Source organism: Oncorhynchus kisutch, linkage group LG6 (assembly GCF_002021735.2).
Source record: "Oncorhynchus kisutch isolate 150728-3 linkage group LG6, Okis_V2, whole genome shotgun sequence".
In the NCBI taxonomy this organism is placed as follows: domain Eukaryota; kingdom Metazoa; phylum Chordata; class Actinopteri; order Salmoniformes; family Salmonidae; genus Oncorhynchus; species Oncorhynchus kisutch.
In genome coordinates, this window is record NC_034179.2 from 34,407,005 (window position 1) to 34,427,776 (window position 20,772).

Here is a 20,772-nt window from a genome sequence, read left to right on the forward strand (position 1 = left end):
CTTATGTAAATAAGGTATCTTTTTTGTTCAAAATATCTGCAAAAATTACTAAACCTGTTTTCACTTTGTCATTATGGGGTATTTGTGTGAAGATTGCTGCTAATTGTTTTATTTAATCCATTTTAGAATAACACAGAACCCAAACCGGCTGTGCGCCATCGTGCATACATTTATTTTGTCCCCCTACACCAAACGCGATCACGACACGCAGGTTAAAATATCAAAACAAACTTTGAACCAATGACATTCATTTGGGGACAGGTCGAAAAGCATTAAATATTTATGGCAATTTAGCTAGTTAGCTTACACTTGCTAGCTAATTTGTCCTGGGATATAAACATTGAGTTATATTACCTGCAATGCTCAAGGTCCTCTACTCCGACAATTAATCCACACATAAAACGGTCAACCGAATCGTTTCTAGTCATCTCTCCTCCTTCCAGGTTTTTCATCTTTGAACTTATATGGTGATTGGAATCTAAACTTTCATAGTATTACAACGAAAAAAACGGCAACATAGTTAGTCTTCCAATCACCCACGTGGGTATAACCAATGAGGAGATGGCACGTGGGTACCTGCATCTATAAACCAATGAGGAGATGGGAGAGGCAGGACTTGCAGCGCGATCTGCGTCAGAAATAGGATTGACTTCTATTTTAGCCCATGGCAACGCAGACGCGCATGAGCAGTGTGGGTGCAATAATTGAATAACAGATACCTACATTTATTTTGCAACGCTCGCGGTATGGTCAGGGTATAAGGCTAACGTAACAAAATTAGGAAAAGTCAAGGGGTCTGAATACTTTCCGAAGGCACTGTAATACGTAGCTTAGGACTGACCCCATTTAGTCAACTGGTCAATTGTTTGGTCGATAGGCTGTTGGTCGACCAAGATTTCTTTAGTCGAGCAGTCAAATTATTTTTTACATTTGTTAAGACGCACAACACACCGGTCTGATTCGCGCCTGTCTCAGTAGTCTAATCCATTGGAGTCCATGGGGATGGCACAGTCCATCACTCGAAGACATGTCATACTGAAATTGTATATGGTTATATAATATATAACAAATGCGCTTTCTCCAGCATTGGATACGGTCACTGTCTGCAGCTCTGAAACAATCTTTCCCCGTGTTGCTACTGTATGTGCACAATAGCGAAGTTAACCAGCATATTGGGATTGAGAACAATGCGGTGGAGGCAGCAGCAATGACGAGGAAACAACCCTTGCATTAGGCTAATTGTCTAAGAAAATTAAAGAGAGGAAATCTACTTAATCAGGTTTATAATCCATAGCCTAACTTAAATGTGCCCGGCTTTATAAATCATCCATATATACAATACTATTTAAACATTTAGACACGCCTACTCATTCAAGGGTTTTTATTAAAAAATATATATTTTCTGCATGTAGAATAGGGAAGACAAACTATGAAGTAACACATATGGAATCATGTAGTAACCAAAGTGTTAAATCAAAATAGATTCTTCAAAGTAGCCACCCATTACCTTTGACAGCTTTGCACATTCTTGGCATTCTCTCAACCAGCTTCATGAGGTAGTCACCTGGAATTCATTTCAATTAACAGCTGAGGAATTTCTTTCCTTCTAAAGTCCATATTATGGCAAGAACAGCTCAAATAAGAGAAATGACAGTCCATCATTACTTTAAGACGTGGTCAGTCAATGCAGACAATTAAGAACTTTTAAAGTATAAAGTGCAGTCGCAAAAACCATCAAGGGCTATGATGAAACAGGCTCTCATGAGGACCGCCACAGGAAAGGAAGACCCAGAGTTACCGCAGCTGCAGAGGATGAGTTCATTAGAGTTACCGGCCTCAAATTGCAACCCGAATAAATGCTTCAGAATTCAAGTAACAGACATCAACATCATCTGCTCAGAGGAGACTGAGTCAATCAGACCTTCATGGTCTAAATGCTGTAAAGAAAACACTACTAAAAAGGACACCAATAAGAAGAAGACTTGCTTGGGCCAAGAAACACAAGCAATGGCCATTAGACCTGTGGAAATCTGTCCTTTGGTCTGATGTGTCCAAATTTGAGATTTGTGGTTCCAACCGCTGTGTCTTTGTGAGATGCAGAGTAGGTGAACGGATGATCTCCACATGTGTGGTTCCCCCCATGAAGCAGAAAGGTGTGATGGTGCTTTGCTGGTGGCACTGTCAGTGATTTATTTAGAATTCAAGGCAAACTTCCCCAGCATTGCTACCACAGCATTCCGCAGCGATATGCAATCCCATCTGGTTCTCTCTTAGTGAGACTATCATTTATTTTTCAACAGGACAATGACCCAACACACCTCTAGGCTGTGTAAGGGCTATTTGACCAAGAAGGAGAGTGATCGAGTGCTGCATCAGATGACCTGGCCTCCACAATCACCCGACCTCAACCCAATTGCAATGGTTTGGGATGAGTTGGACCGCCTTCAAGACTGTAAGAAAAGCATTCTAGGTGAAGCTGGTTGAGAGAATGCAAAGCTGTCATCAAGGCGTGGCTACTTTGAAGAAAATCCAAATATAACACTTTTGTGGTTACTACATAATTCCATGTGTTTTTTCATAGTTGAGGTCAATGTAGAAAATAGTAAAAATAAAGAAAAAACCTTGAATGAGTGGGTATAGGTCTGAACTTTTGACTGGTACTGCAGATGGAGAGATAGATATGGCTGTGGTTGAGGTGTGCAGACAGACATGCTCAAGTCACAGCAGTCCCACATGCAGCATCCAATGACAAGCTCCACTTACTTGGCACTTAATATCAATGACAAGAAAACAAACTGGATTCGAGAGGAACTAAAGATCGTTTCAAAGCAGAGGGGACACCACCTTGAAACAATGCATCACAAGACACTTGCACTGTACTAAAATTACATTTTAATTTCAGATGATGCAGTTTAATTTGTCAGCTCATTAAAACAATAAATCAATTACTGTCTTTGATATGGAAAGGGTTAACAAAAAAGCTGTAAAATAGTTAAGAGGGGAATTCCAACTAATGGCATGAGTATAAGGCATCAGAGCAGAGGTTTGTTTAGCTTGATCAAACTCAGACAAACAGAAGAGACGAGGCACTAAAAAGGCAAGTTGATAGAAAAACAAAATAACTGTCTTCCTCTAGAGTCACCTGGCATGCCACACATATAATTTATTCTAAATATAATATTCTACTGATTTCAGTAATTATATTTCTATTACAACACACGTGCTGTGAAGTCTAGACTGCTGGACTGAGTTCTAATGGAATCAATGAAGAATCTCTGGTAGAAACTGAACTTGCCATATAAAAATAAGGTATTGTGCTACTGACTAAGTGGCTTTTCAAACATGGCCAACTGCTAAAAGCAGTTGACTGTGTAACAGAAGATCACTGCACAGTGTGTTTGGATGGCTTTGGGTCAAAGTGGACGATGGTATTTAGGATCAGATTATTTTCACTCAATCCTAACCTTAAAGGGGCAAAATCAGCAGTTGCTGCATCCTTTTTTGGACTTAAAAATGAACAAATGTGTACCAATTGATTTGTGAAGAATATAACTTAAATGCTTCATGAGCTTAGTTCAACTGTCATACCCCATCAGAACACAATATCAGCTTGTTTACTCCAATGATTGTAAACAAAGTAAACATATAACCTCAAAACATGGTTAAAACTATGATTTTGTTGTCAGTCCATAGCTCTGTCTATGAATTTTAGAGTGGTTACATTTCTCCAGTCTCATCCCTCAGCTTTTAGCAAAACCGGGGCGGGGACTTCATTTGTTGTTGTTTCAACTGCTGATTGCCACTAACCTTTTGGGGTAAGACATTTCAAACGGACCCTAGATCAATGATTAGGGACAGTTCACCCAACTACCTCTGAAAGCAGACCTGGGTCGTGTTCATTAGCCACCAAATGGAATAAAACTGACATTTTCCATTGCATGCCTTAATGAACACATAGAATAAAACCGCTTTGCCCACTCAACACTCCACCTAGCCAAGTCCAAACAGCCACCAACCTTGGAGAGGTACTCTCTCATGACCTGGATGAAGTAGGGCATGGAGAAGTCCATGATGTTGTGCTTCCAGGCAGTCTCCAGCACCACGTCTGGCCTCAGCAGGTCGTAGCAGGTGAAAAGGCAGGCGGCAAAGCACTCCTTCTTGTCCTCCATCAGGAACCAGCCCAGCAGCTCCTCAGCCAGCTCCGTGTCCTTAGACTCTGACGCGTACTGCATGGCATCCTGGAGGAAAATGGGAACTATGAGGAGGAGGTTCAAGATCAGGAAAGTGACTTGATACTTTAGAGGGGAAGGTAGATACCAAGACAAAGTGGCATGTGTGGCGCAATCTAGTAATGCTTAGAAAGTATAGGACTTATTCCACCTAGGCATAACTTTAATATCCCATTGAGAATTTCTGATTTGCAACAAAGTACACCAACAATCTTAACCACTAACCTTACCAGAAAGTAATTCCCATTATCCACCTCTCTCCTAACAAATTACATTAAATGACAATGGCACTTTCCCCAGTGAATGGCAGTCTAAGGAGAAACAAGCCCTGGTAAGGAGAAGGGAATGAATGATTACCTTGTAGAGTCTGTCCTTCTTGCAGAGCTCCACACTCTGTTTCCAGCGGTTGTTACCCTTGAAGAGGTACGCAGCGATTCTCCTGAACTCCATCAGCTCGTGTTTCTCCAGGCGCTGGGCCAGCGAGATGTTGTCGAAGTTGTCATAAGCATCTATAGACGTCCTCAGAGCCTGAGACCACGGAGGGAAGAAATGATGAGGAAGGATTAACGCAATGACTGGGAGTCTATGGAATCTACTAGCATGCTAGCAGTTATCCTAGACTTCAAGTCGTTGTGCTAACACTACTTAGAAACTTCAACCTGCACGCAGAGACAAAAGGGTATCCACGAGTTAATCTGACTGGGGACATAGAAAAGGCCTCATTGACAAAATCCTTAAGTATCTCTAAGCCTAGTCCTACATAAAAAAAAATATTCAATGGAAAATGTGTCCGTCTTACTTGCTTGACAATGTAACCCAAAAAATTTTTGGACCACAAACCTGATAGTCCTCCTCTGTGATGAAGAGGTTGCTAAGTGCTTCATTGACAGACTTGTTGTTGTGGTTCTGTACTGAGCGCAGGTAGGGCTTGACCAGGGGCAGCTGTTTCACCTGGACCACACACACACACACCATTGATTACTAGAACTGCATTCACTTTAAGCAGAGTGCACTGTACTATACATATTGTTTCAGTCTTAAAGTAACTACTATAAAAGGTATCAATGCTTCAGTTTCATGTGTTGGCAGATAGGGGGGGACAGAGAGCTCGTCTCACCTTGCTGAAGAAGTTGACAGCCCGGGAGTGGTCCAGTCTGGGGGACAGCACAATGAGCAGGTCATTCAGTAACAACGGCTTGAACTCCAAATAGAACTGAGTTGCTTTGTAATACAGCTCCACATTGGCCACCTACACAGTCACAGGAAAGAGAGATTGTCATGTATGAAGGTATTGTGAAGAGAAGCCAATATGCATGCATATGTACAATTTTAACATTTTAAATTGTTTATTAATTCTAAGTGTATTGAGAGGTTTCAATGTACTTTAAAAAGAAACACTGAACAATATCACAGTAAGTCAAGCTTTGTCATAGTTCCTACGCAGCAATGACTGGTACCTTGGTGATAATGTCTTTGAACTGGCCCTCCTTCCAGGCGTCTGTGGGGTGGTTCATCATAGTGATGATGGCATTGTCAAACTCCTCGTACTTATCGTACAGGAACACCAGCTCCGCCCACAGGTGGGCCTGCTCCGCCGCCCGCAGAACCTTCGGAATGTTGACTCTGGACCAGAAGAGCTCCAGGTGCTCCCTCATCTTCTGGGGTTTGAATTTGGAGTAGAGGATGGCCAGCTCAGTGAACATGCCCATGTGAGCCCGCTCCAGCCCCAGGGCTGCCTCCAGCATGGTGATCAGCTCCTCAAAGTAAGCACGGTCCTGAACATGGGGGGGGATTGGTTAAAGGTGGTTGTGTGTTTGTAGAAGGAAAAGCATTAAGAGTTCTAAAGCGCCAAATGTGATTGTCGAGTGTGTGGAGAGAGGTGGACGAAATTAAGATTTTTCAAGTTGACTACAGCAAGGAGGATAAGGTGCATCGAGACCGAGTGGGTCGTGTGTGTGCGTGAATCAGTCTTACCTGGTAGTAGTTGATGAGTTCCTCCAGTTCATCAGCATGCACCACGATGTGGAGGCCACACATCTGGGCCAGCCGGAATTCCTTCCCATCCACGCAAGCGAAGCACACCTCCTTCCAGGTCCTAGTGCTGTTGGCCTTGCGCGCCCCGTCTACCGCCGCCTGGTACTCTCCGAGGTGAACCAGGGTGGACGCCAGGCGGCCGAAGTTGGACACGTTGTTGTACAGTAACTTGGCCGCATCGTACATTTTCTCGTCATAACAGCGGTCGCCGACCTTAGGTGAGGAGAATCGTATGACTGTCAATCAACATCTTACATAAGGAGTTGTTCGGGGAAACAAACTAGGAGCGAAAAATCACATCACCGTTTATATTTCCCATTGAATACAACAACCTGTTGTATGCAGTCAGACCTATAGAAACAGTACCTGTTATGCAACGCCGTATTAAAAACCTGGATCGCTGACGCCGTATTAAAAACCTGGATCGCTGACGCCGTATTAAAAACCTGGATCGCTGACGCTAGGTCTTTGCCAATAAGAGTTTTTGAAGCCACCAGGCCACCATAATCCTACTCCTCCTTTCAGGGCTTTGATTAATGGAAGCTATTCAGGGGAAAAATTATATCCCCCACATTAAAATAGCCAACGTGTCAACAATGTCACAATGTGCGGCATATGGATGCAGCCAGCACCAATTCAAGGCATGTTGGAAAACATTTGATATGGAAGCACCAAAATGAACTTTTTCTATCTGAGACAGACCGCTCCTGACAGCTTGTGGTACTGTGTAACCATAGCAACGCATGTAAGCAAATGTCTGTATATTGTGTGTATGTACAATTGAACTGCTGTTCTTATGAATTTTCTAATAGTCCTTTCAACTGTTGAACAAATATTGTGCATTGACAATAAATGTAGTTAAAGCTAGCAGCCAGCCTAGTACCTACATGACATATTGTGTACAAAAAAAGGCCACCGGGGAACCCATGTTTTTTATAGTGTGAGTGAATCTAGTCTTAGGCTTTTGTACTAATAGTCATTTAGTGATCTTGACTCTATTGCAATGTCTATGTATTGGCTTCATGCGGGAGTAACTTTACACCTGATTGATCTTAAATTGGTCAGCAATATTGAAAACATTATGGGATAACGGATTATCTTCTCCAGCTTTACATTATACAATCGACATTGTGTTGCTTTGTAGTGTAGAGAGTTGAGCTACATGTTTATGTCGATTAATATGTATTTTTTTCATACCACAGTGTTGTATGAAATGAACTGAAGCCAATCATTTTTTTTTAAATGTAAAATTAAATGTTCTTATGTCGCAATGCCCACTAAAACTACTTTTTTTTGTCCTTGAAACATTACTGAAATGCTGTAAAGTGGGAGTGTCATAATGAACAGTGACTTCAGAACAGCGCCCGCTATCAGTCATCTAGTGAATACATACTCAGTGGCCAGTTAATTAGTTACGGTACATGTTGTATTGATTTGTCGACAGTACCTGTTGGATGTGGGCGTTGTTGGGTCCGTTGATGAACTCCTCCAGCTCAGCCAGGCGGTTGGTCTTGGCCAGGGCAAAGATAAGCTCTGTCTCCACATAGGACTCCCGGGCCTTCTTACGGGCCATCTGAAGGAACTTCACTAGGTCCTCCCAGTTACCTAACACACACACCAGAACAACCATTAGTCAGCTAAGAGAGGCTGAGAGGTTACAGTACCTTGGATCCTGAGGTCAGTCAGTGAGCCAATGATGATTACAGAAAGTCACCAAAAACAGCTGGGAATTTTGCAGACCATTCACTGACTTTGGGTGATTTTACCCATTCAAATGCCCATTATCCCACCCTGCCCCCAGCTATGGTCTGCCGCACCATCCTTACCACTCTGGTCGGCGGCCTGTACCACCTCCATGTAGGCAGAGGGGTCGTCAGCCTTGATGTAGGAGTCAATGGCCTCCTTGACCAGGCCCTTCTGCAGCTGAGCCTTGGCCAGCTGGCTCCACACGGCCGGCTCGTTGCAACGCTCGGCGAACTCATAGGCCCGGTCCAGGTTCCCAATGTGCTCAATCAGAACCTGGGGAGGAGAGACAACATCACAGGGAGTCAGACGGTGTGTGTCAATCATGTTGACTAGCTTCCTCTTCTCAACACCTTTCCTTTATTAGATGTATTTTTACCATCTTCATTTTTAAGTGTATTTTTTTGTTGGTGGGGGGAGATTAAAAGTACATTATCTATTTACATTTTTAAGTTTAGAAAACATGTACCCATAGGCTGCCACAAAAAAACAAGAAAAAAACTTAAATACATAGTTGAAGTAATAATACATTCAGTATAAACAGGAAAAGTTAAAAAGCCCAACCTCCCCATCCCCTCCCTAACTTTCACCTGTCCGATATCCCCTCCCCTATCTTTCACCTGTCCAATACTTTCAGATCAGTGATACTGAACGTAAGGAGAGGGGGAATGGAAGCTCAAGCAACACAAGACTACTAACATTGAGACAGCCATAAGAGAGATAGAAAGGTGTTCATCTCTCACCTGCACAGCGGATGTGTTGACGTCAAACTTCTTGAAGATAGCGAATGCCTCCTCGAAGAGCTCGTTGCTGATGGCGATGTTGGCGATGTCTGGGGCGTCATAATTATCCAGGCGGTTGATGTACTCCATCACACGGGTACGGTCCGCCTTTATGGCCGTCAGGATCAGCAGGTTTTGCAGGTTTCTGGATCAACACACAAACTATCCTCAGCATCGACACACAAAAACACCATATAATCATGCACCATCCCATAATTCACCGTAGTGAGGTTCAGCAATTGTATGTGGAAAGTCGTAAAGTTTACTTTACATGCACAGTAAAGTGTGTTGCGATTTTAAACTTTATTTAAACTTTGATTAGATTGATTTGGAAAACTATGACGAAGATGGAGCGAAGACCGAGAGAGAAGACACACAATGGACAGCCCAGCCTACAGTGAGCACAGGTATCAGAGCACTAAGAGCTCTGTTACCTGTGTTCACTGAAGACGGAGTTATCCAGTACGATCTTCTCCAGTAGCTCAATGAGTTCATTGGGCAAGTCTGCAGTCATGAAGGCCTTGACTGTGACTGACACCTCCTCTGGGTCCTGGGTCTCAGATAGGGCGGTCTGCACCACCTGACAGTGAGGGAAAAAGAGATTTAGATAGGGTCATGAGTAGATGCATGAACCTCAAACTCCTTTATTGTTTACAGTAGGGTTCAACCCAATTCCACTATTAATTGAGTCAATTGAAGAAGTGAACTGAAATTCAATGAATTAACTGAAAAATCCTCGTAGAAAACACAGGTCAATTTACAATTCATAAATTGAACAGGAAATCAACCCCAACCCTGGTTCAGAGCTGGCACAGGGGTAACAGAAAGATGAGGTCCTACCTGGTCAATGAGTGGTCTTCTGAAGGGGTTGGTCTCCAGCAGCACGCTGGCCCACAGGTCCGGGTCCCTGCGACGTACCAGGTAGCGAGACAGACTCTTGAACAGGGAGTTCTCATTGCACACCTGAGAGGAAACAGAGAGAACACAGTTACTCCACCAGGCTCTCACCTCACATTCTGAAATAACCTAATATGTAGGGTATTCCCAGTATTGCTTTTTAAAATCATACATAACAATGTAGATAATTTATCATGCAATGCCTTTCTGTAAAAAATTTAATTATATATGAAACTATTTCCTATAAGAGGAGTTGAAGAACAGGCTACTGACATTGATGAGTTCCTGGTCACACTGTCCTCTCTCGTAGGCCACGCAGGCCAGGTGGGGGTCCCTCTTCTCACAGTACTTGCCCACCACGCGGCTATCGTAGTAGGGGTTCTCACGCAGGAAGCGCTCAGGGTTGTTGTTACTGTCGATGTAGATCTTGGCCAGGGCATTGTGGGTAGCGGGCTCCTCACAGCCCTCATGGATACGGGCCTCCAGCCAGGGCAGGAGAAGCTTCAGCCTGAGGAAAATGAGGGGAGAGAGAAAGATGAGCCTCCTGACTACTACTGATAACACAGCTAGTATAGTAAAGACTAAGTTATAAAGATACTTTGGTTCTGATACTCTGGTGTTTGAAGAGGTTGGGAGCTTGGGGCTGACATAACTACATTTCACCCCTCTAAGTACTAGTTCTTTTTTTGCCATCTGATAAGGGGTTGTTGTACCTGTTCCTCTTTTCCACCTCGGCCACCAGTTCGTCAGTGGAGAACTGTCCTCTGACCACCAGGATCAGACTCTTAATGACGTCCTCAGAACAGTCCACGTCCAGAAGCCCTCCAATCACCACCGGCAGACGGCTGGGGTTCACCTAACACATATACATGTCAATATCCTGCGCACACATTCCTGAACACTGCATTTTGAGTGTGGGTGTGTTTTTCGAGTGCGCTAATAAATATCGTTTCTGTAGTTAGAAACTGAGAATCAAGTCTGAAAGTTGGTACATCTTGTAAATTTAGACAAAGTATTGTCTCGTAGATGCTTGCTAGTGTGTGAGTTTGACTTACTTTCTGCACATAGATCTCAATGTATTTCTGCAGGTTGTTGCGGTACAGGTAGAGGACCAGGTCGTGGACAAAGTCGAAGCGGTCACACACGATGATGAGCGGGAGCTGGTCGGTGAGCTTGGCCTCCTGTCCAATCACAGAGCAGGGAGGTGGGTCAAGGTTAGTTTGACATCTCTATGAGACTGTACACCTGATCACAGCCAAACCTGACACTTTAACCACTGAGAATTCACAGGCTATATGTGATCGTAATGGCTAGTATTGAAGCTTTGTGTTTTTTTGTTTTTAGTTCCTGTATGTATAGATGTTTTTAAGAAAGTAGCAAAGAATGTAGCAAGTGGTTCAATGTTAAAATCCGAGCTATACGTTTGACTAATCTTGTTGGGGTGTTACAACCACTAATGTACTAAAGATAAAATACATATTAGAATCACTTAAAATGAAATTGGGAAGTTATTTCCAGTTAAAACGATCCTGCTCGAGTGATTTGAAAATTAGACATCAAAACCGTAACTCGGACAAATGGGAGGCATCACACTTAGAGGTTAGAAGATGGTTAAGTACCTCAAACATTTTGTTTACTACGACTGAGTGGACAGATGAAAAGAGCAAAAAAGGAGAGAACAGAAAGAAAACCCTATGTTAAGGCTCAATCACACATGTACAGACCTAGGACTCCATCTGCAGGTACTACTGAGGTACTGCAACACACCCAATATTCCACTCCAGAACAAACAACTGTTTTAGAAAATGTGTAATAAGCATAAAAAGATGCATTTATATAAGGAATTGGCAACTCGTTCTCATTCTAAGAAATAGCCTGGGCATCTTCTTATCCAGGTTGGCCACTTGATTTCAATATCTAAACAAAGTGAACAGGCTTTGTTGTTCAAACAGTTGAAGGACAGGAGGGTGTATTCATAACCGTGCAACTGTTCTTTCTAACTTGTTAGCAAGCAAATAACTAAGTTGGCTACACTTTAAATAAATATAAAGATAAGCTGGCTACTTAAAATATATATATTTCATCGACAGACTTGAATACCAGATTATAAAAAATTTAAAAAATCAGGTTAAAAATAACTGTATTATTAGTGGGTCTTATGGTTGTGGAAGGCTTATATTTAGCCTAGGTATAATTTTGCATGCAGTTTATTGAGTTTTAAATTATGCAACAAAGTTTCTTTAGAGAATTTACATTAAAAAAAATCCAGATAAATTACATGGGCACCCCTTCAAATTAGTGGATTTGGCTACTTCAACCACACCAGTTGCTGACAGATGTATAAAATTTAGCACACAGCCATGCAATTTCCATAGACATTGTTAGTAGAATGGGCTTAACTGAAGAGCTGTGTCCTTCAACGTGGCACCTTCATAGGATGGCATTTTTCCAACAAGTCCATTCGTCAAATTTCTGCCCTGGTCAACTGTAAGTGCTGCTATTGTGCAGTGGAAACGTGTAGGAGCAGCAACGGCACTGCCGTAAAGTGGTAGGCCACACAAGCTCACAGAACCGGACCACTGAAGCGCGTAAAAATAGTCTGTCCTCGATTGCGAAACTCACTCCTGACCTCCTAACTGCCTCTGGAAGCAACGTCAGCACAAGAACTGTTTGCCGGGAGCTTCATTAAATGGGTTTCCATGGCCAAGCAACTGTACACAAGCCTAAGATCACCATGCACAATGGCAAGCATCGGCTGGAGTGGTGTAAAGCTCACTGCCGTTCAACTCTGGAGCAGTGGAAATGCTTTCTCTGGAGTGATGCTTCACCATCTGGAAATACGACAGATTATTCTGGGTTTGATGGATGCCGGGAGAAAGCTACCTGCCCGCATACAGTGGCAACTGTAAAGTTTGGTGGAGGAGGAACAATTGTTTTTTATGGTTAGGGTTAGGCCCCTTAGTTCCAGTGAAGAGAAATCTTAACTCATACATTGACATTCTAGACAATCAACTCTGTGCTTCCAACTTTGTAGCAACATTTTGAGGAAGGCCCTTTCCTGTTTCAGCATGACAATGCTCCCATGCACAAAGCGAGGTCCATACAGTAATGGTTTGTTGAGAACAAATGGTCTGTAGAGCCCTGACCTCACCCCATCGAACACCTTTGGGATGAATAGGAACGCCGACTGTGAGCCAGGCCTAATCGCCCAACATCAGTGCCTGACCTCACTAATGCTCTTATAGTAAGGTGGCTGAATGGAAGCAAGTCCCCGCAGCAACGTTACAACATCTAGTGGAAAGCCTTCCCAGAAGAGTGGAGGTTGTTATAGCAGCAAAGGGGGGACCAACTCCATATTAATGGCCATGATTTGGAATGAGATGTTCAACAAGCAGCTGTCCACATACTTTTGGTCATGTAGTGTATATATCGTAACTTTCCCATATATGTTAAAACAAATGTTTTTTATTAAAGAGATTTGATTTTTAGGCCATATTGCCCAGACCTAGTACAGCAGCTGGTTGTGTCATAATCATAATACATATCCCAGGTTTAATCCTGTATCTCCAGAAGTCCAGATTGGAGTGAAGATAAAATAGTAAGGGAGTCCTGCACTTGGGGATAGATGTATCTGGTACATATCCTCGCATTCCATAGACAACAGAAAAGCACAAGAGATAATAACCGGCATCACTTCTTACCAATGAAAGAAAATTGAAAGCGTTTCACTAATGCTAGTGTTAGCAGGCCAATATACATATAAATAGGATTGACAGAAGTTGTCAATTTCATTTCAATATAATTTCTAAATTTAAAACCATGTCATCATTGAATTTCAGCGACAGAGTGGTCCAGGGGATCAACCGACTGAACACACGAGAACAGACGAGAATGAAAGAATAAAGTTAAACTAAAGAAAGACAAAGGAGAGAAAAGCAAAAACGAAAAGGGAGCGTACAGTACAGCTTCAGTCAGTTACATTTCACCTCCCTCTAGATACCTTCTCCCCCCAGACTCCATATTCTACCTTGAGGAAGTTCTTGACTCGTTCTGGGTCGTAGCAGTTGCTCTCTCTGCAGATCCTCTCCACCTCTTTGATCTGTCCCGTCTTGCAGGCAGCCTGGATGTACTTGAAGTGGACCTCTGCATCCTGGCTGAAGTTAACGATGGAACCCAGGAAGTAGAACAGACCTGGGACACCATGGAGACAATGTCAGTCAGGAGGAAATACAGTACCAGAGACCATGTCAGTCACATCAGGACATCTTTTAATGTCACATGCACTTCTTGCAAACTCAAAAACCAACCATGCAATAATCAATAACAATGTAATACTAGAAAGAAAACATGAGAAATATGAAGAACACAATAAGCGTGTTCATTTTGCTGGGAAAATAGAACAGCGATTACGAGAGGGCTGCTACTGCCCCCCCAAGAGACCGGAGCAGACGGCTGTCACCATCTCGTCGCCCCTTGTTTGATTAAATGTACATCACATTTCAGGCTATAATAGCAAACAGTCAGAATTAGCTGATAAAGATAGTTTAAATGGACGCTTCCCTTTGTGATTTTGACACATGGCATTCCCTAACACTTTCCACCATGTTTGTTTTGGACAATTGAAAACAGTGGCTCTCACTTAGTTTATTAAGCTGTAGCTCCATTATGACTGGCCACCTCGTCTCTAGTCCACCCTGAGTTTACGAAGGTCCAGCCCAGTCCCAGTGTCCACCCCTCCAGGCCATTCTATTGAGTCGATCAACAATCCTGCTGCCTCTGGCCTACTTGGGCATATAGCTGGAAGAGTGATCCAACAGGGTTCTAGACTAACTTGTTCCACTGCCGTCACTGGTGCTACCAACGTTCCCCAGTTGATGGCACCAGCACGACTTGGTCGCACCAATTTTTGATCTGACCTATCTATCATAATGTGCCTGTATTCCATACAGAACCAGGCTAATAATGACAAACCACCTTTTAAATTAGCATTCCCTTGCAGGGCTTGACATTCAGGTACATTTGCCAGTCTACAGTTGTTGGGCCCTTTAAAAATCAGTTTCATCTTTTGGTAAATTACATTTTTCCGGGGTTAGTTTTTCCTGTTTCCGAGTTCAGGTTCTCACTCAAAATCACTATTTATATAAACAATTTTTTTGATGTTCTAAATCTACAATGCTTAATCCACATCAGGAGACCAACTCTAAGGTCTTGGAATAATAATGATTAAAAAAATGTGAAGGGTGTAGTTCCCCTTTAATTCAATTGCACACCTAGAGACTGCCGTGTTTGGCTAGTTGTGTTTTTGTACTGTCAAATGTACAGTGTAGGCTACATGTGATGGCAGTGTATGCAAAACAAATGCCCAGCGATTGTTACAAATCATCATGATATCATTGTGTCAGGTAGGCCTACTTTGCAGTCAACATTTAATTAGGAAGGTTTTTTGGGAAACCTTCAAAAACGTTCATTCAAACAGCGCATGATGACTGAATTGTGCATTGCCAAGATTCAACAAAGACTTTTTCAATTACCGAGACAATAAAATAAAAGCAAATTGTGAACCAAAAACTAACGTGACCAGCTACATATTTGCGCTGGCACCCTAGAGACCAATAACAAATAAATGGTGTCGCACTGCTAAGTCAAAGGGTCGCAAATGCAAGTGTTATGGTCACAGTCTCGAACCCTGTCCAAGGAAGGGAAGTGTAAAATAGTGTGCGTGGCTGCATGTCTCACCCTCAAAGCTCTTGAAGGACTCGAAGAGCTCGGTGAGGGAGTTGGTGGAGAGCTGCTCGTGGTACTTGGAGGCCACCTGGACACAAATCTGCAGGTTCTGACGGATGTTGGCAGACAACATGGCCCTCAGGCACTCTAGAGAGTCCTCCACTGAGAGGGAGCCAAAGAAATTCACCAGCCACTAAGGGGAGGTAGAGAGGGAAGAGAGACAGACAGAAATAGAGAATGTGGGGGGGCGCAACAAAGGGAGGAAATGCAAGGGGGGGGGCGTGAGAGAAGAGAGTAGGGTCAAAGTTAAATATAGTGTCATGAGGAAGTACATGACAGTCACATTCATCTAGCTGTGTTAATTGAAACTAAATGTGACAGTTATTTTTTTTACACTAGCTGACACATGCTAGCTGTCATACCTCTGGGTTGAGCAAGTGTGTGTGCACCACGGCCCGCTTGATGTCGTATAGGTCGGTGTAGTGCTCCAGAGCCCTCTGCAGCAGGCCAGCCTTCTCACACAGTTGGGCTATGTGGGCACGGTCGTAGTTTGTGAACATCTGGTTGCCCAGGATAGCATCGGCAACCTACAGAGAAGGATATACATGGAACAGTTTGGGAAGTGTGAATGTCAATAATGGTCTGTTCGTTTTGAGGGCCACCGGATATTTGACTATCATATCCTCATCTAAATGTAAGGGGGTAGGGTGTGTACCTGTGGGGCGTGCATGAGGTTCATCTCCAGTAGGCGTGTCTGCAGCGGCCCCTCAGATGGCCTGTTGTTCTTCAGGGCGTCCAACAGGAATGAGGTACACTGCTGGATCAGGTTATACTCCATGAACACATCCACGATCTGAACAGACAGGGGACACGAGAGTAACAACATAACTGTCAACAGAAGACACAGAAATACACTATTTACAATTATGAGTATTTGAAACTCTTGATTTAGCTTTGAGATTGCACTTTTGGGAGTATTTAATTGGTTCCATTGTACCAGTCAAACTAAATCAAGTGCATCCTAATTTTGACCAATGTATTTGACCCAGAGTAGACAGTCCTGCCAAGCCCAGACAGGAGGAATATAATAGTGGAGAGTGAATGACGTGGATGAGAGAGATGGCATGCTCTAGTCTTGGTTCTGTTCCGCTCTCCGTCTCTCAAATCACTTCTCGACCTCTCCCTCTTTCCTAACATGTTGACTAGATCAGGAGCGTGTGTGCGCCATAGCACGCATTTTGATTTTGTCCACCCACACCAGACGTGATCAGGACACACAGGTTTAAATATCAAAATGAACTCTGAACCAACTATATTAATTTGGGGACAGGTCGAAAAGCATTTATGGCAATTTAGCTAGCTAGCTTGCTGTTGCTAGTTCATTTGTCCTGGAATATAAACATTGAGTTGTTATTTTACCTGAAATGCACAATGTCCTCTACTCCGACAATTCATATACAGAAAAAAGGGTAAACCGAGTTTGTTTCTATTAATCTCTCCTCCTTCTGACTTTATATGGCGGCTGGCAACCAACTTTAAGGTGCATTACCACTACCAACTGGACTGGAGTGTAGACCTCAATTCATCTTTCAATTACCCACGTGGGTAAATGCTCCTAAAAACCAATGAGACAGGAAAGGAAGGACTTGCAGCGCATCAAGTGACACCAATGGAACCATGTTCTATTTTAGCGCCTGGCTACGCAGACACTCGTGGACACGCACAAGCAGTGTAGATGCAAAACAAATGTACACAATCATTGTAACGCTCTCACACGTAACGCGAGCGGTGTTATCAGCAGGTTAGCCTTCCCTCATCTCTCCCTTCCGTCTTCCTCCCTCTCATCTTCCCCCTATATCTCATCTCTCTCCCACTCCCTCCCTATCACACTCATCCTACCTCTTCCCCACCCCCACCACCAACCTGTGTGATGTCAGCCAGAGGCTCTTCGTCCTGGACCAGCATCTGTGAGAACTGCAGGCCCTGTTCTGGACTGATCCTCATCACGTTCCTCAGCAGGAAGATCCAGTCTGGAGTGTAGCCCACCTACCGACACAGGAAGAGCAAGACAGTAGTTACATTTACCAATGCACCATCCTACTCAACGTACATATTTAGAGTATGTATTTCTTTATTTTTAAACCCTCTTTCATTGTCACATGACGTAACTTTCATTCATACATCAAGCATCTAGCTAATGAAAGCTAATGCCCTCCTTTCCATCCCCATTTGGACCCAATGAAGCCGACCCAATTCTGAAGCCCCTCTCGGGATGCTAATATACAGCTCATCCACTTCCTCAACTGTGTCATAAGGAAACCAAACCAAGGAAAGGAAACAAGATCATCAACAGAGCTCCATCTCAAGAGTGAAAATGTACCTTCTTGGCGTACAGGACTATCTTGGGGAACTGTCCGGTCTCAGCAAAGCACTGGATGACCTTGTTGGGTACGTTGGCCCTCAGGTAGACGGAGAGAGCCAGGGTGGGGTCCACTGACTTCACCAGGTCCCCCAGCTCCTCAGAACATTCCAGCTGAGAAGAAACAAACTTAGTTTCACCACAAGTACCCTACAGGCGAGAGAACATACTTTATCATGTTTGGAATATAAATGTTGTGAATGTTTTTAACACATAAAACATTCACAATTAGTGTGAAGCAGAAAACTATGGGGGGAACATTGAGACCGACTAAGGAGCCACCCATATTCCCCAGCACTCTCTGGAGGGGGAAAAAATATATATATTTTAACCTCTTCAAATGCTCAGCATAGCAAACTGATTGCCTCACATCAAAGAAAGGACAAACAACCCAGATGACTGGTGAGATATGAACATGGACAAACACACAGTTCAGGAAAGGCCTCTTCCTACAGGAAGTCAGATAACCATCTCTCCCCCCTTTCTCGGAGACAGACACACCTTGTCCTCTTTGAGCCACTTCTCCAGCAGCTGCTTGCGCCCCTGCTGTAGGACAGGCCTACACAGCTCCAGGGACTCAAACTTGTTGAGCTGGCCCTGGTCCAGCAGGATGCCAAAGTACTGCAGCAGGGGAGAGGTCTGGCCCGGCTGGGCTGGCACACTCTGGAACTTACGGATGGTGTCTGGAGTACGCAGGATACCCTGGGAGGAGAGAGCAGAGAGGAGACGGAACAACAAGACATGGGTGAGGCGGGTCTGCTGCAGTTTATATACACAGAGCGATACTGCTGATGCATGGCTGTGAGAGGTTTTTGCTAGCAACATATTGTACATAGCAACACATACATGCTGGAGACAAACTATTCGTCGTTTGCATTTGCATATCCAAAGTCTCTTGTGATCAAGTGAACTTCTAAATCACTTTGATAGTGTATTGATGTAACAGAATATGGACATCAGTAAGTTACCTTCCATTAAATCACAGTGATGTGATCAGACATCCCCTGTAGCAAGACCCTGTACGGTTTCTATACAAGTTACCTTTGGTGCGTTGGCAGCCACCTTGGCAGCCTCAGAGTAGTTTCCTCCAGCAAACAGGTTGTTGAACTTGCGTGCGAACAGCTCCTCGGCCCCAGCTAGATTGTTACGGACAGCCATGCGCAGGGCCAGGTCTGGGTTCTGGAGCACATTGGTAATGTAGGGGATGATATTCTCCTCCTCCACACACACCGACAGGACCTGGAAAGGACATTGGTGAGAGATGAGTTTGAACATAGGACCCAATAGTTGGTTCTTGGCCCCACTGGGTCGTCGTTTAAGACTGGGTTCGATGACAAGAAACGATAACCTTGTTGAATTGGCCATGTCCCAAGAAAACCCAAAAGGCTTATTTATATTTTGTTGGGGGGGGGGGGGGGGGTCATGGGGCAACAAAAAAAGAAGGAAAAAAAACTGACAGTTAGTGCTTTAACCCTTCCCACTAGTAGGACTGTTTGCATTGTTGTTTGCTGTTTTCTTCTGTCTTTTTCTTGTTTCCTCTTTAGTAGTTGTTGAAAGGCTTCACTGCAAGTATATTGTATGTTTTGGATTTTCAATAAAATAACTTTTTTTTTTTTTTTTTAACCTTCCCTCTAGTGGCAATTGGCCTGTATGGATAGGGCTAAATTGAAATATGGAAAGCATACACATGGTAGCAATAAATAAAAGGGAACAGTTTTGAGATTATGGGAAATTGGGAATCCAAACATTACACTTGATTTGTGCATTTTACATTTAATGTACTTCTATGCATTTTTGATAACGAAACCTGAAAATACCTGAAAACACTATACTAATATTCTAGGAAAATGTGGGGTAAGTGCAACATAAGACAAACAAATATGGGTTAGAGTGAGAGGACTAACTGGTGTCTCCATGTGTCCACACACCTCTGCAGTGTGCACAGTTCCTAAGTAATAATGTGGTTTTCTGAGCTCTCCTAGCTGTGCCATTGAGGAACAAGAGCAAGCACACCTGTAGTTGTTTGGAACACAGCCCTGCATGCCCCCTTTACACAATTACTGTTGTTACGCAATCCAACGATCCATTATAAATCGTAATCTGAATCAGTTGGGCATCATTTGAAAGCTTGTTCTAGTACCACCATGACTAGCTAAATGATAAAATAGCATCTTACAGTGTTAGGCTTTCACAAGGCAGATCGTCATTTAGAAGCGTATAGAATCAAGTCATTAATACACATTTTCTTCACAATACAACAAACATAGGCTCATTCTGTTCAGGACAACCCAGGGTATAACTACAAGTCATCTTGTAACTAAGTCAAACACTGATCATAAACATTGACACTGTATATGACATGAATTTTATGATATGGAAATGTGAAGTGCAGATTTGGACTCACAGGTGTTTGGCTTGCTTGTATGACAAGTGGTATTTATTATAATCCTCAATGTATCATCTTTCAAAATACATAGGTCCTCTTATCTTAATGCATTTCCCTCACTAAGACAACAAAAAATGTTGTGCGAGGGACTCAAGTTCAGAACGGCTGTAAGTCAAAACCCATACAGAGATGTGAAGTGGAGACCCTGAGCTCTGACATCATGTATAGCGTGTTATTGTACAGCCCTTGTGTTACAATTTAGGCGCTTATCAGTGCCCAAATCGGCAATTTTCAACCTGCCTACCGGTATGCGTGTAAGGGGCTACATGTACATGGGGCTTATTGTATATGGGGCTGACAGAAAATGATATTTCAGTTTAAACTAAATCAATAACAAAACATTGCTCTATTGATCCTTTTCTCTTCAACTCAATAGTGTTTATTGACCTACTTGTTGACAGGGGGGTGTATCTACTATCCAGCTACAATGGCGTCTGTTCTTGTACATGGTTCCCATTGAAGGACATGTAGAGACACCAGCATATGCTCCAGGTCAGG

The 20,772-nt window shown here is 43.2% G+C and overlaps 1 protein-coding gene across 2 annotated transcripts in view; it reads right to left on the bottom strand.

Moving 5' to 3' along the window:
• cltca (clathrin, heavy chain a (Hc)) overlaps window positions 1-20,772 on the bottom strand; it is a 63,121-nt gene that overhangs the window by 7,946 nt on the left and 34,403 nt on the right. For both annotated transcript variants that reach the window (XM_031826641.1, XM_031826640.1), the window contains 22 exons: window positions 18,870-19,067; window positions 18,330-18,530; window positions 17,790-17,942; window positions 17,333-17,455; window positions 16,125-16,262; window positions 15,832-15,996; window positions 15,422-15,602; window positions 13,713-13,876; window positions 10,741-10,866; window positions 10,399-10,541; window positions 9,959-10,193; window positions 9,629-9,751; window positions 9,223-9,368; window positions 8,750-8,933; window positions 8,090-8,282; window positions 7,711-7,868; window positions 6,204-6,476; window positions 5,687-6,004; window positions 5,347-5,478; window positions 5,070-5,180; window positions 4,587-4,757; window positions 4,017-4,238 (listed from right to left, as the gene is read on the bottom strand). In XM_031826641.1, coding sequence (XP_031682501.1) covers window positions 4,017-4,238; window positions 4,587-4,757; window positions 5,070-5,180; window positions 5,347-5,478; window positions 5,687-6,004; window positions 6,204-6,476; window positions 7,711-7,868; window positions 8,090-8,282; window positions 8,750-8,933; window positions 9,223-9,368; window positions 9,629-9,751; window positions 9,959-10,193; window positions 10,399-10,541; window positions 10,741-10,866; window positions 13,713-13,876; window positions 15,422-15,602; window positions 15,832-15,996; window positions 16,125-16,262; window positions 17,333-17,455; window positions 17,790-17,942; window positions 18,330-18,530; window positions 18,870-19,067 — 3,858 coding nt within the window. The remainder of the gene's footprint in view (window positions 1-4,016; window positions 4,239-4,586; window positions 4,758-5,069; window positions 5,181-5,346; window positions 5,479-5,686; window positions 6,005-6,203; window positions 6,477-7,710; window positions 7,869-8,089; window positions 8,283-8,749; window positions 8,934-9,222; window positions 9,369-9,628; window positions 9,752-9,958; window positions 10,194-10,398; window positions 10,542-10,740; window positions 10,867-13,712; window positions 13,877-15,421; window positions 15,603-15,831; window positions 15,997-16,124; window positions 16,263-17,332; window positions 17,456-17,789; window positions 17,943-18,329; window positions 18,531-18,869; window positions 19,068-20,772) is intronic.